At 41.3% G+C, this 17,097-nt stretch overlaps 1 protein-coding gene across 2 annotated transcripts in view; it reads right to left on the bottom strand.

The window, feature by feature from the left end:
* KIF26A (kinesin family member 26A) overlaps nt 1–17,097 on the bottom strand; it is a 94,814-nt gene that overhangs the window by 59,603 nt on the left and 18,114 nt on the right. For both annotated transcript variants that reach the window (XM_050975036.1, XM_050975037.1), the window contains exon 3: nt 2,623–3,123. In XM_050975036.1, the coding sequence (XP_050830993.1) occupies nt 2,623–3,123 (501 nt within the window). The remainder of the gene's footprint in view (nt 1–2,622; nt 3,124–17,097) is intronic.

The following is a 17,097-nucleotide window of genomic DNA, read 5'->3' as shown; positions in this document are numbered from 1 at the left end:
TTGGGTAGAAGCCTCCTACCAGGGAGTTCAGCACCTGCTTCAGGTACCCTTTGGTAAGGAAAAGAGGGGTAAGTAGAGATCCCCAGAGAAACAGGAATATTTACAGGGTGGTCAAAAATAACTGGTGTCACAGCCAAGACTGGAAACACCCTGAGAAAGACCCATCTTTAACTTCTGCTTTTGTGCAGTATGTTGCCTAAATGAGGGCTGAAGTCTTCAAAATCCAGTCACACTTGATAAAGAGTACATTCAGTGCTGTTCTTTCTACTGCAGTAGTCTTGTTCCAGAATTCCTCTAGCCAGACCAGCTTTGCCCCACAAGACATGAAGTATTACTAAAGACAGACATCACTAAAAGTATGTACATGAACAGTTCTCTTCTGGGTTAATCTGAAACTAAACCCTGTCTCTAACTTAGAAAAGACAAAAATATCTCTCTAACCAGTAAATAAATAAATAAATAAATAAACTTTTCTAATAGGGAAGGAAGTTCCAATGTGAGAATCAATAGAACTGGGAAAATCCCAGTCTTTGAAAAATTGTGAAATTATGTAAGATAAGCATTGGACAAGAACGTCCTGCTGTGGATACTATCCTAGACAAGGGCCAGACTAGCTGTTTCCTGAAATCTCTCCAATCCTGTTTCCTTCAACACCTGTGATTCCTCAGGGGAAGAGCGTAGGGGAAGCACTTTCTGCCTCACCCACCCAAACAACTTCATCAGACACAAGGCTCTTAACAATACAAAAGGCAGTGGAAGAATTCTGACAGACACAAGAAGCACCATCTGGAAAGAGATGCACTTACAGTCTTCAGTAACTACATTTGGGCTTAAATGAATAAAATAAATAAAGAAAGAGAAGAGATAAAACAACTGAAGACTAGTTTCTCTCCAAAAACTGCTTATAAATCTAAATGATCCTTGCAGATGCCTGGATCACATCCAAGCTGCCTCCAACACTCACAGTGCTTGTCCTTTCGTTAAAGGTCACTGTTTTCCAGGCTACTGAGTTTCTTTGCACATTTCTAAATCACACTTAAGCTCTGCTGCATTATACACATTTTTCCTTCACAGGGGTTAAATGAGGCAACAGTTTTATCTTAGAATAGCACAGTGGTTAGGGAAGACCACATCTATCAGTCAGCATGGTTAAGCAGGAAGAAATCTGCAGCTGGCTGTTACTGAATTATTTAGGACAAGAATAAGGGCAAGGCAAAGAATGAGCAGACAAATGGAAATACTTCTGCTTTCAGAGTGCAGGCTTCTTAGCCCAGCAGCTTTCCCATTTTTCCTTCTCTATTTCTGTGATATACAAAGAACTTAGAAGGCAATTTAAAGGTAACATCCTATACCATACATGACCAAATTGATCCCTAATGCATGGAGCAATATTTTAGGAAAAAAGCTCTCATAGCAGAAGTTCCTTATAACCTGTGAAGAGCTGAATGGGCCATTTTCCCTTCTCTTAGTGAGTGACCTGATGTCAGTAGAGATTCACTGGACTTCAATCCTCAGAAGTGGAATGTATGTGAATTCACAAATTTCCTTAATAGAGAAAAGTATGGGTGGGAGGAATCAAGTCTCCAAGCCTTTTCTGGAAGGAAACACAAGTCAGTCTGAAAAAGTAATGTTACACAGCAGCACTCAAATATTTATCTCTGATGATCTTGGAGCTCAACCAGCTGAAGCTACCAAGCAATATTAGGCAGTGTTTACATACAACAGCACATAAGGCATTATGTTAAATTTAAAGCTGCTTGGCACCAAAATACCTGATTCCACAAGATCTGTTATGTCATCTTTACGTAAAAACCTTTACTAAAAATTGAACACATTTCATTATTACAAACACTCCCCCATTCATTACCTGAAAACTGGTCAGGAATAAATCTCAGTCAAAACCAGCCACATACTGTATCCTTTTTCTTAGCACAGTCCCATAGATAGCCACATAATGAATTTGCTTCTAAAGTAATGTGCACCTCTACAAAGCTTTTCCATTTCCCCCCACAAGAGCTCTTACAATTCACAGAGAATACAGGGAAACAACATCAAGGCTGAAAATCCAAGTGCAGTGACATTTACAGGCATGTGGGTCTGAAGCAACCTCCTGAGCCCCTTCTCCAGCAGCAAACTGTTCTGCAACACATCTAAGCTGCAGATTAATGCTGTGCATCACAGTCCATCAACAGCAACTGCTGAACTGCACACAGTGTTGGAAGCTCTGCACTAGACTTGAGGGTCAAGTTCACCTTTGATATAATCACATGAAGCTCCCAGAGCTTCATGTGTCACAAACTTGGCCTTTTGTGTTTTTCTAAAGGAGTTACCAGACAAATAACATCACCTGCATACATGAAGCTAAAATAGGTGCAAAAACATCTGAGGAAAGGATCTCACCAGAAGATAAGAGATAAGAAATAAGAAAGCAAATTCCTTGTGACATCTGATAGAACATCTTCCAAAGCTCTTTAACTCTTCAGCTCTTGAAACACGGCTTAGAATACCATTAGCTGATCCCCACAAAGATAAATATGTATAGATCTCAAATTTTATCTGTATCTCTCTGTATGTCCACACACGTGCAAACAAAACCCAAGCAGCTGAATTACCACTACTTACTAGACAAGCCTGAGGCAGGAAGCTGTTCACTCTGGAGATACTCCACATGCCCTCGAGGTACTGCTGAGCCTGGATGGTGACAGAGCTCAGGGCACCACTGAGACCGCTGGGGGCCACCGTCACTTGAACGCTGGAGTTGGGAAAGCTGCCCACGCCTTGAGACCATCCCAGTCCTTTCTTCCTCTCTGCTGCAGAGAAGAGATTGGGTGACTTCCCAGGCTGCCTGCCCACCTGCCCAGCAAGGAGTGGCAGGTCCCTCTGGGAAGAGACAGTGACCATCCTGGGTACCACGCTGGTCACCGCGCCGGCGCCGGGCGGGAGGTCGGGCATCTCTGGGTAGCTGGTTTGGCTGAGGGTGTGCATCATCTGAATGGCTTCCTGCTTCAGCTGATTCAAGTGAGTGGCACAAGTTTCACATCTGCTCTCTCCTTCATTTCTGTTTTTCTGTAAATAGTCAGGCACTTGAAGCTTGTCAAAAATTAAAGCTGATAATCGTGGGTCCTAAAGAAGTGAAGAAAGGGGGAGAAGACATAGTCAGGTAAAGTGATGCAGAAAGATAAAAAGTAGAGGAAAAAAGAAAGTTCTCTGATTTGCTCTCCACTCACGGAAGTACTTTAAATCTGTTCTGTAACTCTCAGCATTTTTCCTGCTGAATACCCTAACAGGCCCACAGTGGATTAATAAACCACGAGGAATTCATTTATATTAGACCCAGCATGAAAATTATCATCAGAATTAAACAGTGGAGCTGTGGTGTTCTTGATAACTGCTCATTCTTCTAATTAACTCTCCTTTGGAGACATCTACAGCACCCGTGTTTCCCATGCTCAGGAACAATGTTAGTTTAGATGCTGAACCTACAAATATTATAACTTGATTCAAAAGGCATACCACCATCAGAAACCAAGGAAAATTAAGCTTGAAAGTATTTTGAAAAATTACTGCATGACCTGGCACACATCCTGCTGCCCTTACCCTCAGAAATGATGAATCAAGTGGCATAAAGCCAGTTTACATGGTGCTGCCCACAGGACTGTTATTTCTGATCTTTGCAACCCACATGGTTGCAATATTCCCTTCTGCTACAGTTGCTTTAATGAGAAATAGATTTGAGCCTACAGCCATGTGTGAAGGTGTGACAATGTGCACACAAAGACACTGATTTAAAAGCAACACCTATTTTGTTTCCCCACCAGTCCTTGGCTAGTTCATTTTAAGGCTGCTAAGACATTTTAAAATCCAGCACTGTGTTTCCACTTCAGAGATAGAGTTACCTATCTCCTGCAACAAACAAATGCCCTCCCATCCCAGGCCTGCTACTGTAAAGATTAGTCAAGAGATTAAATCCAGCCCAGTCGTAAATCTGCTATCGAGACTAACACCAGGCAGTAAAACTGACCCAACTTCACACACCCTCACAGAGCTCTCTAAACAATTAAGGTTTTAATGAAATCACAGCACAGCCAAAGGTTTATTTGTATAATTATTTTAAATGAAAATATTTAATTTTCTTGTTAATAAGTAGGACACACATGGCTGGTAAATCAGCCATCCAACATATGCTGGGGATATCCCCAGATTGGCACTTGTTTTTAAAAATGTATTACTTTATGCCAAGCTGCAATTGCTCTCTAGGAAATGAATGTCCTATTAGAAAACTCATTCTGGTTTTAATTACAATGCACATCAATAAGACTCTGGTACTGGTACTTTGGCTTTGCTCTGAATTCAGAAAGTACTAAAATACTGCTTAACTTCTGCAGCAGCAGCACAGAATTTATCTTGTGTTCAGCTGCTGGACTACTCCTGCAATAGTTTTAATCTCTCACGAGACACAGTACAGTGTTGACAGAAACCACATTATTCCACAGCCAAAAGCCATTAATCAAAGTTGCTCTTTCTGCAATAATCTAAATTATTGTTTATTGACTTAAAATAAAAAATACTTCTCAGGCTAAGAAAAGCTTCTCCTGCCACTGGCTGAACAATAAATTGATTCACAACAGTGAATCAGCATAAAAAGTGAAGTGAAAGACACTGGTTCATTTTTGTCTCTTCTCTTTATTGAGGTTTAGACCCTGCTAAAAATGCCTTTGAAGTTGCACCATTTGCTTACCCTCATGAGGAAGAAAATTCTTTCCCACCAAACCTCCCAGAAGATGGTAATACTAAATTAAGACATATTAGTCAGAAAAATAAAGGTAATTAATATTTTAGAAACTTTTTTCTATCCCTTCAGCAGAAAGTTCTATTGGTTAGACTTAAAAAAAAAAAAGAAAACCACACAGAGACTCAGAGCTGCAAGCTCTATTTAGCCTCGGGTAAAACAAAGGCCATGTCTCCCAAGAAAAACAAACAGCACCATGCTCAGAGCTCCTCAGAAACTGCTCCAAGGGAGAGCCCTCTGAGCAAATACTTGCTGAGGCTGACACACAGCATCTATTCAAAGAGCCCCAAAACACAGCACCTTCCAGCCCTGGGTGCCCCATCTCACCAGGCACATCCCTGGGCTCACTCCTTTGATCCAAGCTGGGCACACAAGGAAGCACCTGCACATCCCAACTGCAGGAGCCTCATCTGGCAATGTTTAAATTGCTATCAAATGTCATAAGTTTCAAATAAGCAATTAAAGCGAATTACTAGGTGAAACAGGCTTCTCATTTGAAAGAAATTACTTCTTTTGATGTAAAGAAAATTAATGACCCCAATTCTAGCTCCATAAACACAGTTTACAGCATAAGGCAGAGCAGAGTCAGGCCTGTCTCTCAGTTACAAAGAAATCAGGTCGATGCCATATTAAAGGGGGAACAAAAATAAAATTTAAAAAATATATATTTAGAAAATTACACAGAGCAAAGCTTATAGGCACATAGCATGCCAAATTTAAACCTCATATGTTATTTATAGCAAAAGAAAAAGGCATCTCATTTCCAATGCTCGTGCTCTGCCAAGCTTTACAAGGAGCCTCTTAACCCACACATCCAGCCTCTGTGACCCCCAGCTGGCATTGTGGCCAACCTTCTCCAGTTGTGGAGAACCTTCTCCACCTCAGTAAGGGCCCAGCTGGATAGTTAGATTACTTTTATTTTTCCACTCCGAGAGACAAAAACACCTGGCTAATGGTTGGGCGTGAAGGCCAGAGGAAACACAAGTCACTGTTAAAAACATTAACCATAACTTAAAAGTTTAGCCAGCCCCATTAAAGAGGTTTTCCTGCCCAGTGACAATGCCTGGTCCTGGGGAGCCCCTGCTTCAGCAGCTCACACCCTAACAAGGCTGGGGTGGGAGTTACACTCTCGCGTTTAACAGAGGGAAGAAATGAAACGTGAGTGACCAAATGTGTGACACACACGTGGGAGGGGTGAAGCAGCCAAAGCCATCCTTGCTACAGCTCCACCAGCAGACAGGCCAGCCAAACAAAGGGGGGGTGTAAATCACTGAGGGCAATGGCACAAAAATTAAACATACAAAACACAAGCCTCTGTTCCAATCACTGCTCCAAAACCTCTTTAGTCTGCTGAGTTACAAAGAACATGACCCTTTTGTTCCACAGCATAAATAAACTATGCAGGCTTTGTCACACCTACTTTCCAAATGCTCTTCTTTCCTTCTGAACAAGCAGGATAAGCAGAATACTGTGATGCTGTAACATTCACAGCTTCCCCTCCCACTGCAGAAACCAAAACCCTAATTTCAGACTCAGCTTGTTAACTTTTGCAAACAAATTTTAGATATTCAAACATCACAGACTGTTGGAATTGTAAAATAAATGGCCCTACTAGGAACTGAGGAGCCAAGCAGCCCCCAGCAAGGTCAGGGCATGAGATAATTGCATGTTCTTATATGAGGACAAATTTCTTGAATGCTTGAATTTACCACTGCTTTTCAGCAAGCAGTTCTTACAGACACAAGCCAGCTTGCCAACTGCTGCTGGGAGCTTAGACACACACAGGCAAAGTGCCCACAGGAGAGGAGCTCACAGAAGTGGTCTGCAAGTTCAGCTGGGCAGGATGGCAAACTTGGAAAACCAGGATTGTGCTCCTGCTAGAACAGTGGCAAAACAGCCATTTCCTTCAGCACAGGAGCATTCAGCCCAAAGCCTGCCTTCAGGCTTTTCCTCTGAAACCAGGAGTAGGGAAAAGGAGCACAGACTTGAAAGCACATCAAAAGCTGCTGCTTGCAACAGCGAGAAGGAAACAGTCTCTGGAGTTGAGGTTTCCCTCTCTGATGCAAGAGCTCAGCTCTGCTGCCTCCCCATGAATGCAAGCGAGGACCCAGCAGGGTCTCAGCTCTGGGGGAACACCACGTGCTGCACGTGGGGCACACAAACAAAACCCACATTTCAGAAATGTAAAACACCACATCCCCACAGCACTGCCCTTGAAACTACAGACATGACTCAAAGCAAATCAAAGCAACTGGGACATGGCCAAAGGCCAATACCACCAAAAATCCCTGCTACAGCTTAGACACCAAAGTCACAGCCAGGTTTTCAAAGCATGAAACACCAAGTCACCTTCCTGAACCTGAACCATTCTGAGACCTTGAAGCAGTTTGTCAGTGATAACTGCACTTAAATTAAATCATTTTGAAATTATAGCTCAATCTGTAATTTCCCATAGAGTTAGAGTTAGCAGTTAGATTTTCTGTTCAACTAAGAAAGAATAGAGAGGTTTTTTTCCACTGAAAAAGAGAAACAAAGATACAAGCTTTGAATCTTACCTGCAGCTACTGACTTCTAACTCCCAAACTGAGCAAGAGAAGAGGAGGCAGCACAGCATCTGGATTCTCACTTAAGAAGTCCCTGAAGTAATACCCACCCATCTGTAACCTAATCCTTTCAGAGAGGAACTGTGCACAGAGTGAGAACAAACGATGACGAACAAACGATGAAAAGTCAAATTGCCAACAACCATCCTCAGTAATTACCCACAATTTTGCCTGGCACTGGTTTCTGCAGTGAGAGTGCATCCAGAGCAGTATTCTGAATTGAATTAAATTAAAGTCTTGATATAAATATAATTTAAGAGAAAGAAGAATCACTGAATGTCACATTGAAATATATAATTAAATACAGATTGAGGTGAACAACATTTTAAAAAGATGCTTTTGGAGAAAGGAATGTACTATCCCAGTGCACAAGAATCAATGTTAATGATTTTTTGTCTTAATTGTCCTTCCAGATCTCTGCTGTGCTGCTTACAAATTAGTTTTTATCTTACAAGACATTGTGAAATATTCCCTAGTATCTTCTATATTGACAAATACCTTGAAGGCTGATGCCTGCTTTCAACTATATAGCAGTCATTGTGAAAACAAACAAACAAAAAAAAGCAAACACTATATTCAGCAAACCCAGAGAATGTTCAATGCAATCAAGGGAAAAAAAAACAATGCTAATGATTTTTTTTTTTAAGAGAAGTTTCCAACTATCTGACTAATCGCAAGGGAGTGAAAATATGAGCCTTAGGTCTTCAAGTAATCCATGTTGTTAATTCATTCAATCACTGACCTCATCTTATCAGAATATAAACAATCAAGGAAAAACAAACACGTGAAGCTTTCACAAAAACAGAATTCACCTGAAGTCCCATCTCCTGGGAGTTAAGGGCATCTGGAAACTGCAGTGCAGCTTCACTGTCCTTGAAAACATTCCTCTGAACAAGCAGGAAAGCAATCCACATTTCCAGAGTGAGCAATATGTGCAGGCATTAGGAAAAGAAGTAGATACATTTTTAAGGCCTAATTCCATTCAGCCTCTTTACAGTAATGTCTCACTACCTTTAGGTGGAAGGTTAATTCAAGCCAACGGACTGTGGCCCTCCTCCCATTCTATCTCCTAGCAGGATTTCTTCAAATCTCAATCCCTTTATTCTGTTTCCAGCCACAGCCTGAGGTAGTGCACACAGACATATCCCCTTGACTCTACCCAGCTGAGACTCAACCCAATTTCTTTTCATCTCAGGCATCCCAAAGAATTTGGAAAAAAAAAATATCCATTTCTTACTTATATAAAAAACTACAGTGTCTCTTTCTAACAAAAGCCAGGCAATGGGACAAATCCACTCAAATCTGCATGACCCTGCACTAAAAGTGACTGCACCCTGTTCAGTTACTGGGCAGCTCCACTGAACTCTATTTATTTCCATTTCCTGCCCACTTTAATGTACTGTGGTGGCCTGCAGTAAAGTTAAAGCAATAGGTGTCTGTCATAAAGATGAATGGTGCTATTGGAATGCATAATACAGTGGAAAGAGGAAATGAGAGCAATCTGGTTTATTTACATCTCAGGCTCCCATCAGCACCTCAGCCCAGCTCCCAATGGCCTCAGCTGCCTTTCCTGTTATCTTGCTGTATAGTCCCCTGCAATGAGTTGGCTTTTAACCTCTCAGAACCAGAGGGGATGAGCTGATCTCCCAGATTTGCTTTCATGAGCTGGCAGAGTACTGGAGCAAACAGCCATGCAGTGTGTTCAGTGCAAAGAAAACAAAATAGAGGTAGTGGTTGCCATTTAAATTAATTAAAAGACACAGACAAAACAAAAGACCCCAAAGAGATCTGCTATCACCGGTAAATTTAGATCAACACACAGGAACCTGACTACTTCTGAAAAACAGTAATTACTGTTTCACAAAATATTACTTTTAATCTTCTTTCTTTACAATCTAATTAAACAGATATTTTACTTGCCTTTGCAAAATGTTTTTCTTAATTTCATCCAATTTTAACATTTGGTGTGTTCTATAAACTACGCATCCAAACTAGCATGCAATTTTATGCTTATTTTTAATAGTGTATGACTTCATTTAAAATTTATGACTTTTAATTTGCATGTTTATTGTTGGTTTTAAGTAATCTTTTAATTTTCCCTCTTGGCTCTGAGGCTTACTGTAACTTCACAATGTAAATTCAGTACTGATTTTGTTCATGTGAAACCACCATCTTCCAACACACGTTGTGTCTTTTTTAATTTCCCTCTTATTTCTTTTATAAACCTTCAGAAAAGTATTATCACTTGGAACAGCAGCAAGTATGTGTAGAAACAGTTGCATATCTATCACCACACAATACTTAGTGTCTAAAAGCCTTTGTTTGATTCTACTTTCAGAAACAGCCACTTGGATGAAGCTTTCAGAAATTCAGACAAAATCCTCTTACAGAAATTAGACACTTTTGTTTAAAAGATAGAGGTTTCCATCCCTAATTATTCTTTCTTTGAAACCAGGGAATAAATTTTGGTTAGCCTATGAGCACAATAAATCAGATTATAAAAACTGCTTATTAGAGTCACAACTGCATAAAAAGTCACAACCTCTCTTTCCTCTTCAAAGCAACCAAGGGCTCACGGGTTAGAACAGCTACTTGGGAAAATGATGATTTCTGGTGTCATCACACTGAATGCCACCAACCCCACACACAGTTTGAGTTCAGTGAGGCTGCCCAGATAATGGACTAGCTCTGAATTTCAGCATAGGGATGAAAATCAGAGCCCAGCACCACTTCACAGGAACATGCTGCCTTGTCAAAATGCCTCAGAAACACCAACTCTTTTTATGGGAAACAAAAGGCTCTCCCTACTATTAGAATTCAGTCAACAGCCTGTGTTTCCAGAATTACAAATTGTACTGTGAGCCTGATGAAAAGGACTCCCTCACTGATGAACTCTGACCAGCAACCCAGCCCAGCCAGCCCAATGCACTGGGAGAGGAGCCACGCCCCAGATGAGATCTGCAGCACGTTTAAGTGATCATAACTTCATTTGTCCCAGTAGAACCGTGCCCATTTGTATCAGACAGACCTCTGAGGAAGGAGGTCAAGAACAGCTGGACACCAGCCACAGTGAAAGCAACTCTAACTTAGAAAGACTGCATAGGAAAAAAAAAATTGCTTGGAACACTCCTCTGTGTAGGAACCCTACTACTGCTGCAGTCCAACCATCTGAATCCAATTAACAGAACACTGAGCAGCAGAAGTTAGGGAGTGGACACATTTTCCAAATGAACATCATTAGCATAATGTAGGTTTAAAATCAACTATGGAAACCAGCACTTGGCATTGGATCACACTCTCTTAGTGTCTCATTCACTTGCTCATTTTATCAATTATTTGGTAAATGAATACTTGAAGACCATACAGAAACAATTCAGCCTTCACAACCAAAAGGCTGCACATTGTGCACTCCTTGCAAGCTACAAATTACTGCATACAGTGCACAGTTAGCACACCCATGCAGTTTTTATTATTACAAAAGTGGATTGCACTTATTCTTCATCTTAATTTAAGTTCCACTGCCTCAGTTTGACCGCTTCACAAAAAAAAAAAAAATTAAAAAAAAAAAAATCTCGCTGAAAAATTTTGGGTTTACATCTGAATTTAGGAAGTAATGAGTGGAGTTGAGTTTCACCTTTTTCTCCTTGACTGGATCTAAGCAAGACTGAAAAAAGGAAAAAAAACCTAACAGGGATGAATAAACAAGGAATGATGAAGAGCATCTGTAACTCCTCGACCACAAGCTGGCCACACTATGCCTGAAGAGTCTGCTTCAGTTCCTTTGCTTACTAGGTGGCATGTATGAGACACCACCTCCCTCTCCAAGCTCTTCATCCAGCTTGCTAAAAAATTGCCTTCTAGATCCACTTGGGTAAGGAAAAGAGGAAATCATTCTACTTTTAAGCAAAGGTAACTCAAGAAAAAGTATCAAAGGTGAGTGAGCACTGGCAATAGCTACATAATGGTCTTGAGAAATCTTCTTCTTTTGAGAATTTCGGAAGAGCAGGGGAAAAGCATCTGTGGAGGTGATCAAGAGACAGATGAGCCCATTCCAGTAGAGAAAGCTGGATTACTTTTTAAAGATCTGAAGATCATTCCCCAACCCTCTGGTAGTAGTTTTGGAAAGATGGGTAACATATCTCTGCACAGACTTGCTGCTTTGGTCCAAGTGCCACAGACTTCAGACTGCTGCTCTATTTAGATGATTGCTAGTCACTCTTAGTACTTGCTCACAGCAAGTTTTCCAACTTGCATCATTCCTACATTAGTTTCATACCTCTTGTCCTAGTTGTGACCCTCTATACACTTTGAAAAAATTCTTCTGTCAAATAACGCCCATCATCACCACACCCCAAACTATCTTTTATCATTAATTATGTTATATTTTATATTATGCTATTTGATATTATGCATTTATAATTATGGTACATTTTATGCTATATTTTATATACATTTTATATAATTATGATACATTTAATATTTTATATCCCATTTTCGATTTTTCTTTACAGATACAAAGTACAGAAGTGCCACATTTTGTTCCCTACAACTTCAGGGACCAACGGTAGGAATCCAAATGAGATGCCTTAATTAGAAGGTGCAAGTCCAGCTACCCCCATCAGTCCATCTCAGTGGACACCAGGTACCAGTGGTGTCCCTCAGGGTCCATTTTGGGACCAGTGTTATTTAACATCTTCATTCAGGCTGGTCGAGGGCAGCCTCAGCAGACTTGCAGATGACACCAAGCTGAGTGGTGCAGCTGACACACCTGAAGGATGGGATGCCATCCAGAGACAGCTGCACAAGCTCAATTCGATGGGAATCTCACAAGATTTAACAAGACCAAGTGCTGGTGCTGCACCTGGGTCAGGACAAGCCCCAGGACCAATCCAGGCTGGGGATGAACAGACTGAGAGCAGCTCTCAGAAGGGCCTGGGTAAGAACTGCCTCTGTCAGCCCAACAAATCACACTCCCCTGAGTGGAATGACAACAGTCTGGTGATCAATACCCACCTGTAGCCCTCTTGTTAGGAAGCCCTGCAGTGGTCCTGTGAAAACTGTGAGATGTGCAACCTCTCACCATCCAGAGGACTGGTGTAATCAAAGAGGAGCAGCTCCCTTTGCCCAAGGTCTGTGCTCTACAAACATAAATCCATGGGGCTATGCCCACAGGCAGACAAAACCCCACTCTGCCCATGCTCAAAGCATCTCAAAAGCATCTCAAAAGCCTTGTTATGAGGGTTTATAAACTCTGCTAAGGCAAGGGATATAAACATATTAAACCCATGGGCAAAGTCAGCTTATGTCTGCCTATAACACATGCACACGTGGACATGCCCACAGATGATTGGCAAAAATACCTCTGCAAACTCTCTCTCACACACACAAAACAAGCCTTGTCTCCTGAGACACAAAAGCAATCAAATACCTGGCAACGACTTTCAAAACCCTTCAAGCCAGATCCTATTAAAACCAGCAGCTAAGAGATGAAAGGCTCCAGCTCTCCTACCAGTCACACTTAACAAGGCTCTTAAACATTTACTGTATCTTACATTACCTCTATAGAAATTCCACAACTGTAGACAATGCCTAACATCATGGGATACATTTATGTTTCCGTTCAATTGAAGGTACAACATGAAAGGATGTTTTTATTTTAATTTGTGTTCTGGGACCTTGGAAAAGAAGCTGCCTCATCACCTGCTGGAAAAGGCCAAGTACAGAGGAAGAAAGGGTTCTTTTAAGAATAGAAATTACAGTCCCAGAGTGAGACCTGGGCCCTAAAGAAATCCATGGCAACATTCATACAGAATGCAAAGCCATTAAATCTCCCTCTAAATTGAAACATCACTGTTCCTAATTTCAAATTAGCAGTGAACTCTTTCACCAGCCTGCCTCTCCATTTCATTAAATGCTCGTGAAATGCATGTTTATAGTTGATGGGTGATGACTTAAGTCTTGGTGTGAAGACTTCCTTTTTAAAACAAGGTTTAAAAGCCTTTAAACCTTTTTAAAACAAGGTTTTCTGGCATTATGTGGCAAATTTGCAATGAATCATTAAAAAACCCCTGCCACCCAAGTTGCCTTAGTATTATCATTACACATGTAAATACACATTTAAAACCAGTTGTGTAATCCTTGCTAACATCCTTATAAAATCTTACAGTTTGTCAAATAGCCCCCACTGTGGACAGTACTGAAGCAGTTCTAGAGATCATCAGAGTTAAAGGGCAGGGAAGAAAAGTACCTTGTTCCACCTCCTGCACATCACAGCTCTGCTAATTTCCATCATGAGAAGTAGTGAACCTGACAGGCTTCTTTAATGAAAATAGATGCTTTAATATTTTAAGAAACACTCACTTTTATTTAAGCCCACGTGTCTTCCAGACCCACAGTACTTCTGAAAAAAATAATGTTTTTAAAGTACACGGTATGTGAATAAAAAACACAATCAAGCAGGTAGGAACAGCAATTGAGTATATAAATCCAGAACTGACACACACTACTCTTTGCTCCTGTGACAGTTTCTATCAGCAAGGCCAGAAACCCTGCTCCCAATGGTCAACTTGAAAAATCCAAGTGGCTGATTCCAGGACTCTCAGCACCATTCCAGGCACTGACTGTTAATATTTGATGTATGCTTGTGGCTCCAGCCTCAGAGAAAGCCATTATGCAGGATATGCTCAAAGATGTGTGTTTTACTCCACAGGCCTGATGCTGATTCACAGGGAAAACCTGCACAGGAGGCACAGGCTGGGATGTTCCTGCTCCAAGCTCCATCAGCAAACAGTCACTGAAATAAATTAACATCAGCATCTTGTAGAAGTTCCTGCATGAGAGTGTTAGGCAAGACTTATTCAAGACTACAGTCTCTGGAGCAAATCAGAATTAAAGGTAAGCCAAAAACTAAATAAATGAAAATAGGACCAGCTAGAATAACAAAGCAGCACAGCCAAGGCAGCAGCCACATGACAGCCAGAGGCATCTCCAGAGTGGTCAAAACAACTGTCCACAGAGCTTGCCAATGAGCCAGATGCTGCTGCTGGAAGAAGGGTAGTGTTGATATAAACTCAGAGATGTTTAACACCAAGAGCAATCAATCTTGATGATTCCCACACAGCTGCCAAGCTTCACTATTATGCCACAAAGAGATGAAAACAAACTTCATAAAGCACATGTAGATCCTACATGAGAAACTCCCTCCACCCTCCCCTTACTACTCAGAAACAAACCCACAAGCTGGGTGTAGCTGTAAATGACCTGATGCTTTTCCTGAGTTAACAACAGAATCAGGAAAGAATATCGTTGGCTAAACAGAGCACTGCACACACCCTGCCAGAGAACCAATGAACTTATCATACTGTATAGGAAATTCCTATCTTCCACATCAATTAGTGACCCAAGAGTGATTGATTTCATAATCCCAAACTTGACTTACAAAGTGACTTCCTCTGGGGCCAATTTTCCATTACCCAGCATGTGGAAAATTGCATATGGTCAGTGCACTATGAAAACCAAGGAAAAATAAGTGCTGTTTAAACCCCAATTCCACCATGCCTCCACATTCTTGCTTTCCTGAGGGAGATGCACTTTTGACAGCTACTTCCTTTCCCTGCCCCAACATCCTATCTGCACCACACACCAGCTGGGCACTCAATCAAAACAGAAACAACAACAGGAACTAGCAGCTATTCATTACAATAGGATCAAAACATTTCTAGGCACCAGTGCTTTGCCAAGTTACCAGCCTTGAAGACCTGCCACAATCCTCCTCTTCCTCCCTCCCATCATAGACACCATTGCTGAAAGTGGCCCCACTTCAACCTGAAGCACCACATTTTGAAGATCACAGCTTTTCAGTCAGAAGCCACATCTCAGAACTGCAGGAGGAACTGGGCAGCAGCAAGGTGAGAAAATGACCTGGCCAACAACAAAGGCCTCTGTTTGTCCTTTATTCCAATCAAGTTAGCATTAGCTCCAGTCTATAAAACAGGATTGCACTGCACACTAACTACCAGGGTGATCACAGAAACAGCACCACAATATGATTACTGGGTGCTAATTATATCTTATAAAGAGTTAAAGACAATCAAGTACATGTAATAAAGATTTATATGCAGGTTTTCACTGACCTGAAACAGCTTCATACATTAGTAGGTTAACATTACTGCAGGAACAAAGCAAACAGTTACATCCACATGATAAAATACATGAAACCCAAGAGCCAGACATTGGGTCCTTTCATCCAGGAAGCAATTATTTAATTCCTGGGAAAAGATGATCTCTCTCATTGTTTCATCAATACATAATATATCTCAGAACCAATCCTGGCACTCTGGCCTGGTCTGGGTACAAATCTGCAGGACTGCACAGGGTCATGAATCAAGGTTCTCCTTTTCCTGCACTGCCATTGCCTCTGGGCAGTGAACACAGAGCAGCTGGACAGATCCTCATTCCATATCTCCATCTCCCCATTCATGCACAACAGCACAGACCCCAAGGAGGATGTAAAGAAAGACTCTGGGTCCCCTCACACCCCTCCAGCAAGGCCAGTTCTCCATGGGTAAGCACAAAGGGAATGCCAAGGAGCTGCCCACCCCATCCACCACAGCTGCTGACCTCCAGCTCTGAGACACAAAGGGTCCCTCAGCCACCAACTAAGGGCTCCCTGCTCCAGGCACCATCAAGAACTGCTGACCTTTGGTGAGTCATTTTGGCCACACCATCCTCATCCCCACTGTCCATCCTCCCAGGTAACAACAGTCACCACCTCTGGAGAGGTGCACAGTCAACAGCCACCACTAGCACCCACCCAGAGATCACAGAGCACTTGATTACACAGGACCCTACACCATGAGCAATTCAGCACTTTTGCAACTACACTACAAACAGCATAACTGAAAAAGCACATCCCTCTGCAAGGTTACTCCAAGGCTGTCACTGGATAAACCAGCCTGAGCACACCACATGTAAGGTACACTCCTGATCGAGGCACAACAGATAGGAGCACTTAATAAACACAGCCATTAACTAGGAAACATCCCTGCAGCAATTAAAAGTTTGCAAAGTATTACAAAATACACCTGGTTATTGCTCTGACATCTGCTTAGCTTTTCTGTGTGTTTGTAAGTGGGAGCAAACAGGAAGATAATTGAGTTTATAGGCATTTCATGACAAAAATGACAACAAGGTACTGCTAATTGTTCATGAAAAATGGCATAAAAACTCAAATGAAGCACATGTAGTGTTTGAAATGCTCAAAAGTTACCACATTTTATAATGAACCATATCTGACCAAATGGTGTTTCTCCTACTAAAGAATAAAATTATTCTAAACTAAGGATTTCATCATAAAATGAGACAAAATTCACAGTCTGAACAATTGCAGTCGTGCTGAGCACACTTTAAGACATATGGCAGCTTTATAATGCTCATCAGGGATGAAGAGCTAGAATTCTGTTGCAGATTTTGAATTTAAGACATTTCACATAAAATTGCATATCTCAGGAAACAAATTAATTGTTAAGTGTGCATGCTCATAATGTTGCAGACAATATTTGGCATATGTAAATATGACTGCCTCAAAATATGAATGCTATTTTCAGTACAATTACCCAATTGTTTCAGAAAGGCTCCAAATAAGTTTTAAAAAATTGGGTGAAGGCATCATTCAAAGTAAAAAAATATAACACGTGCTACCTTAAC

Source organism: Serinus canaria, chromosome 5, assembly GCF_022539315.1.
Source record: "Serinus canaria isolate serCan28SL12 chromosome 5, serCan2020, whole genome shotgun sequence".
Classification (NCBI taxonomy): domain Eukaryota; kingdom Metazoa; phylum Chordata; class Aves; order Passeriformes; family Fringillidae; genus Serinus; species Serinus canaria.
This window is presented reverse-complemented; position numbering and strand designations above follow the sequence as displayed.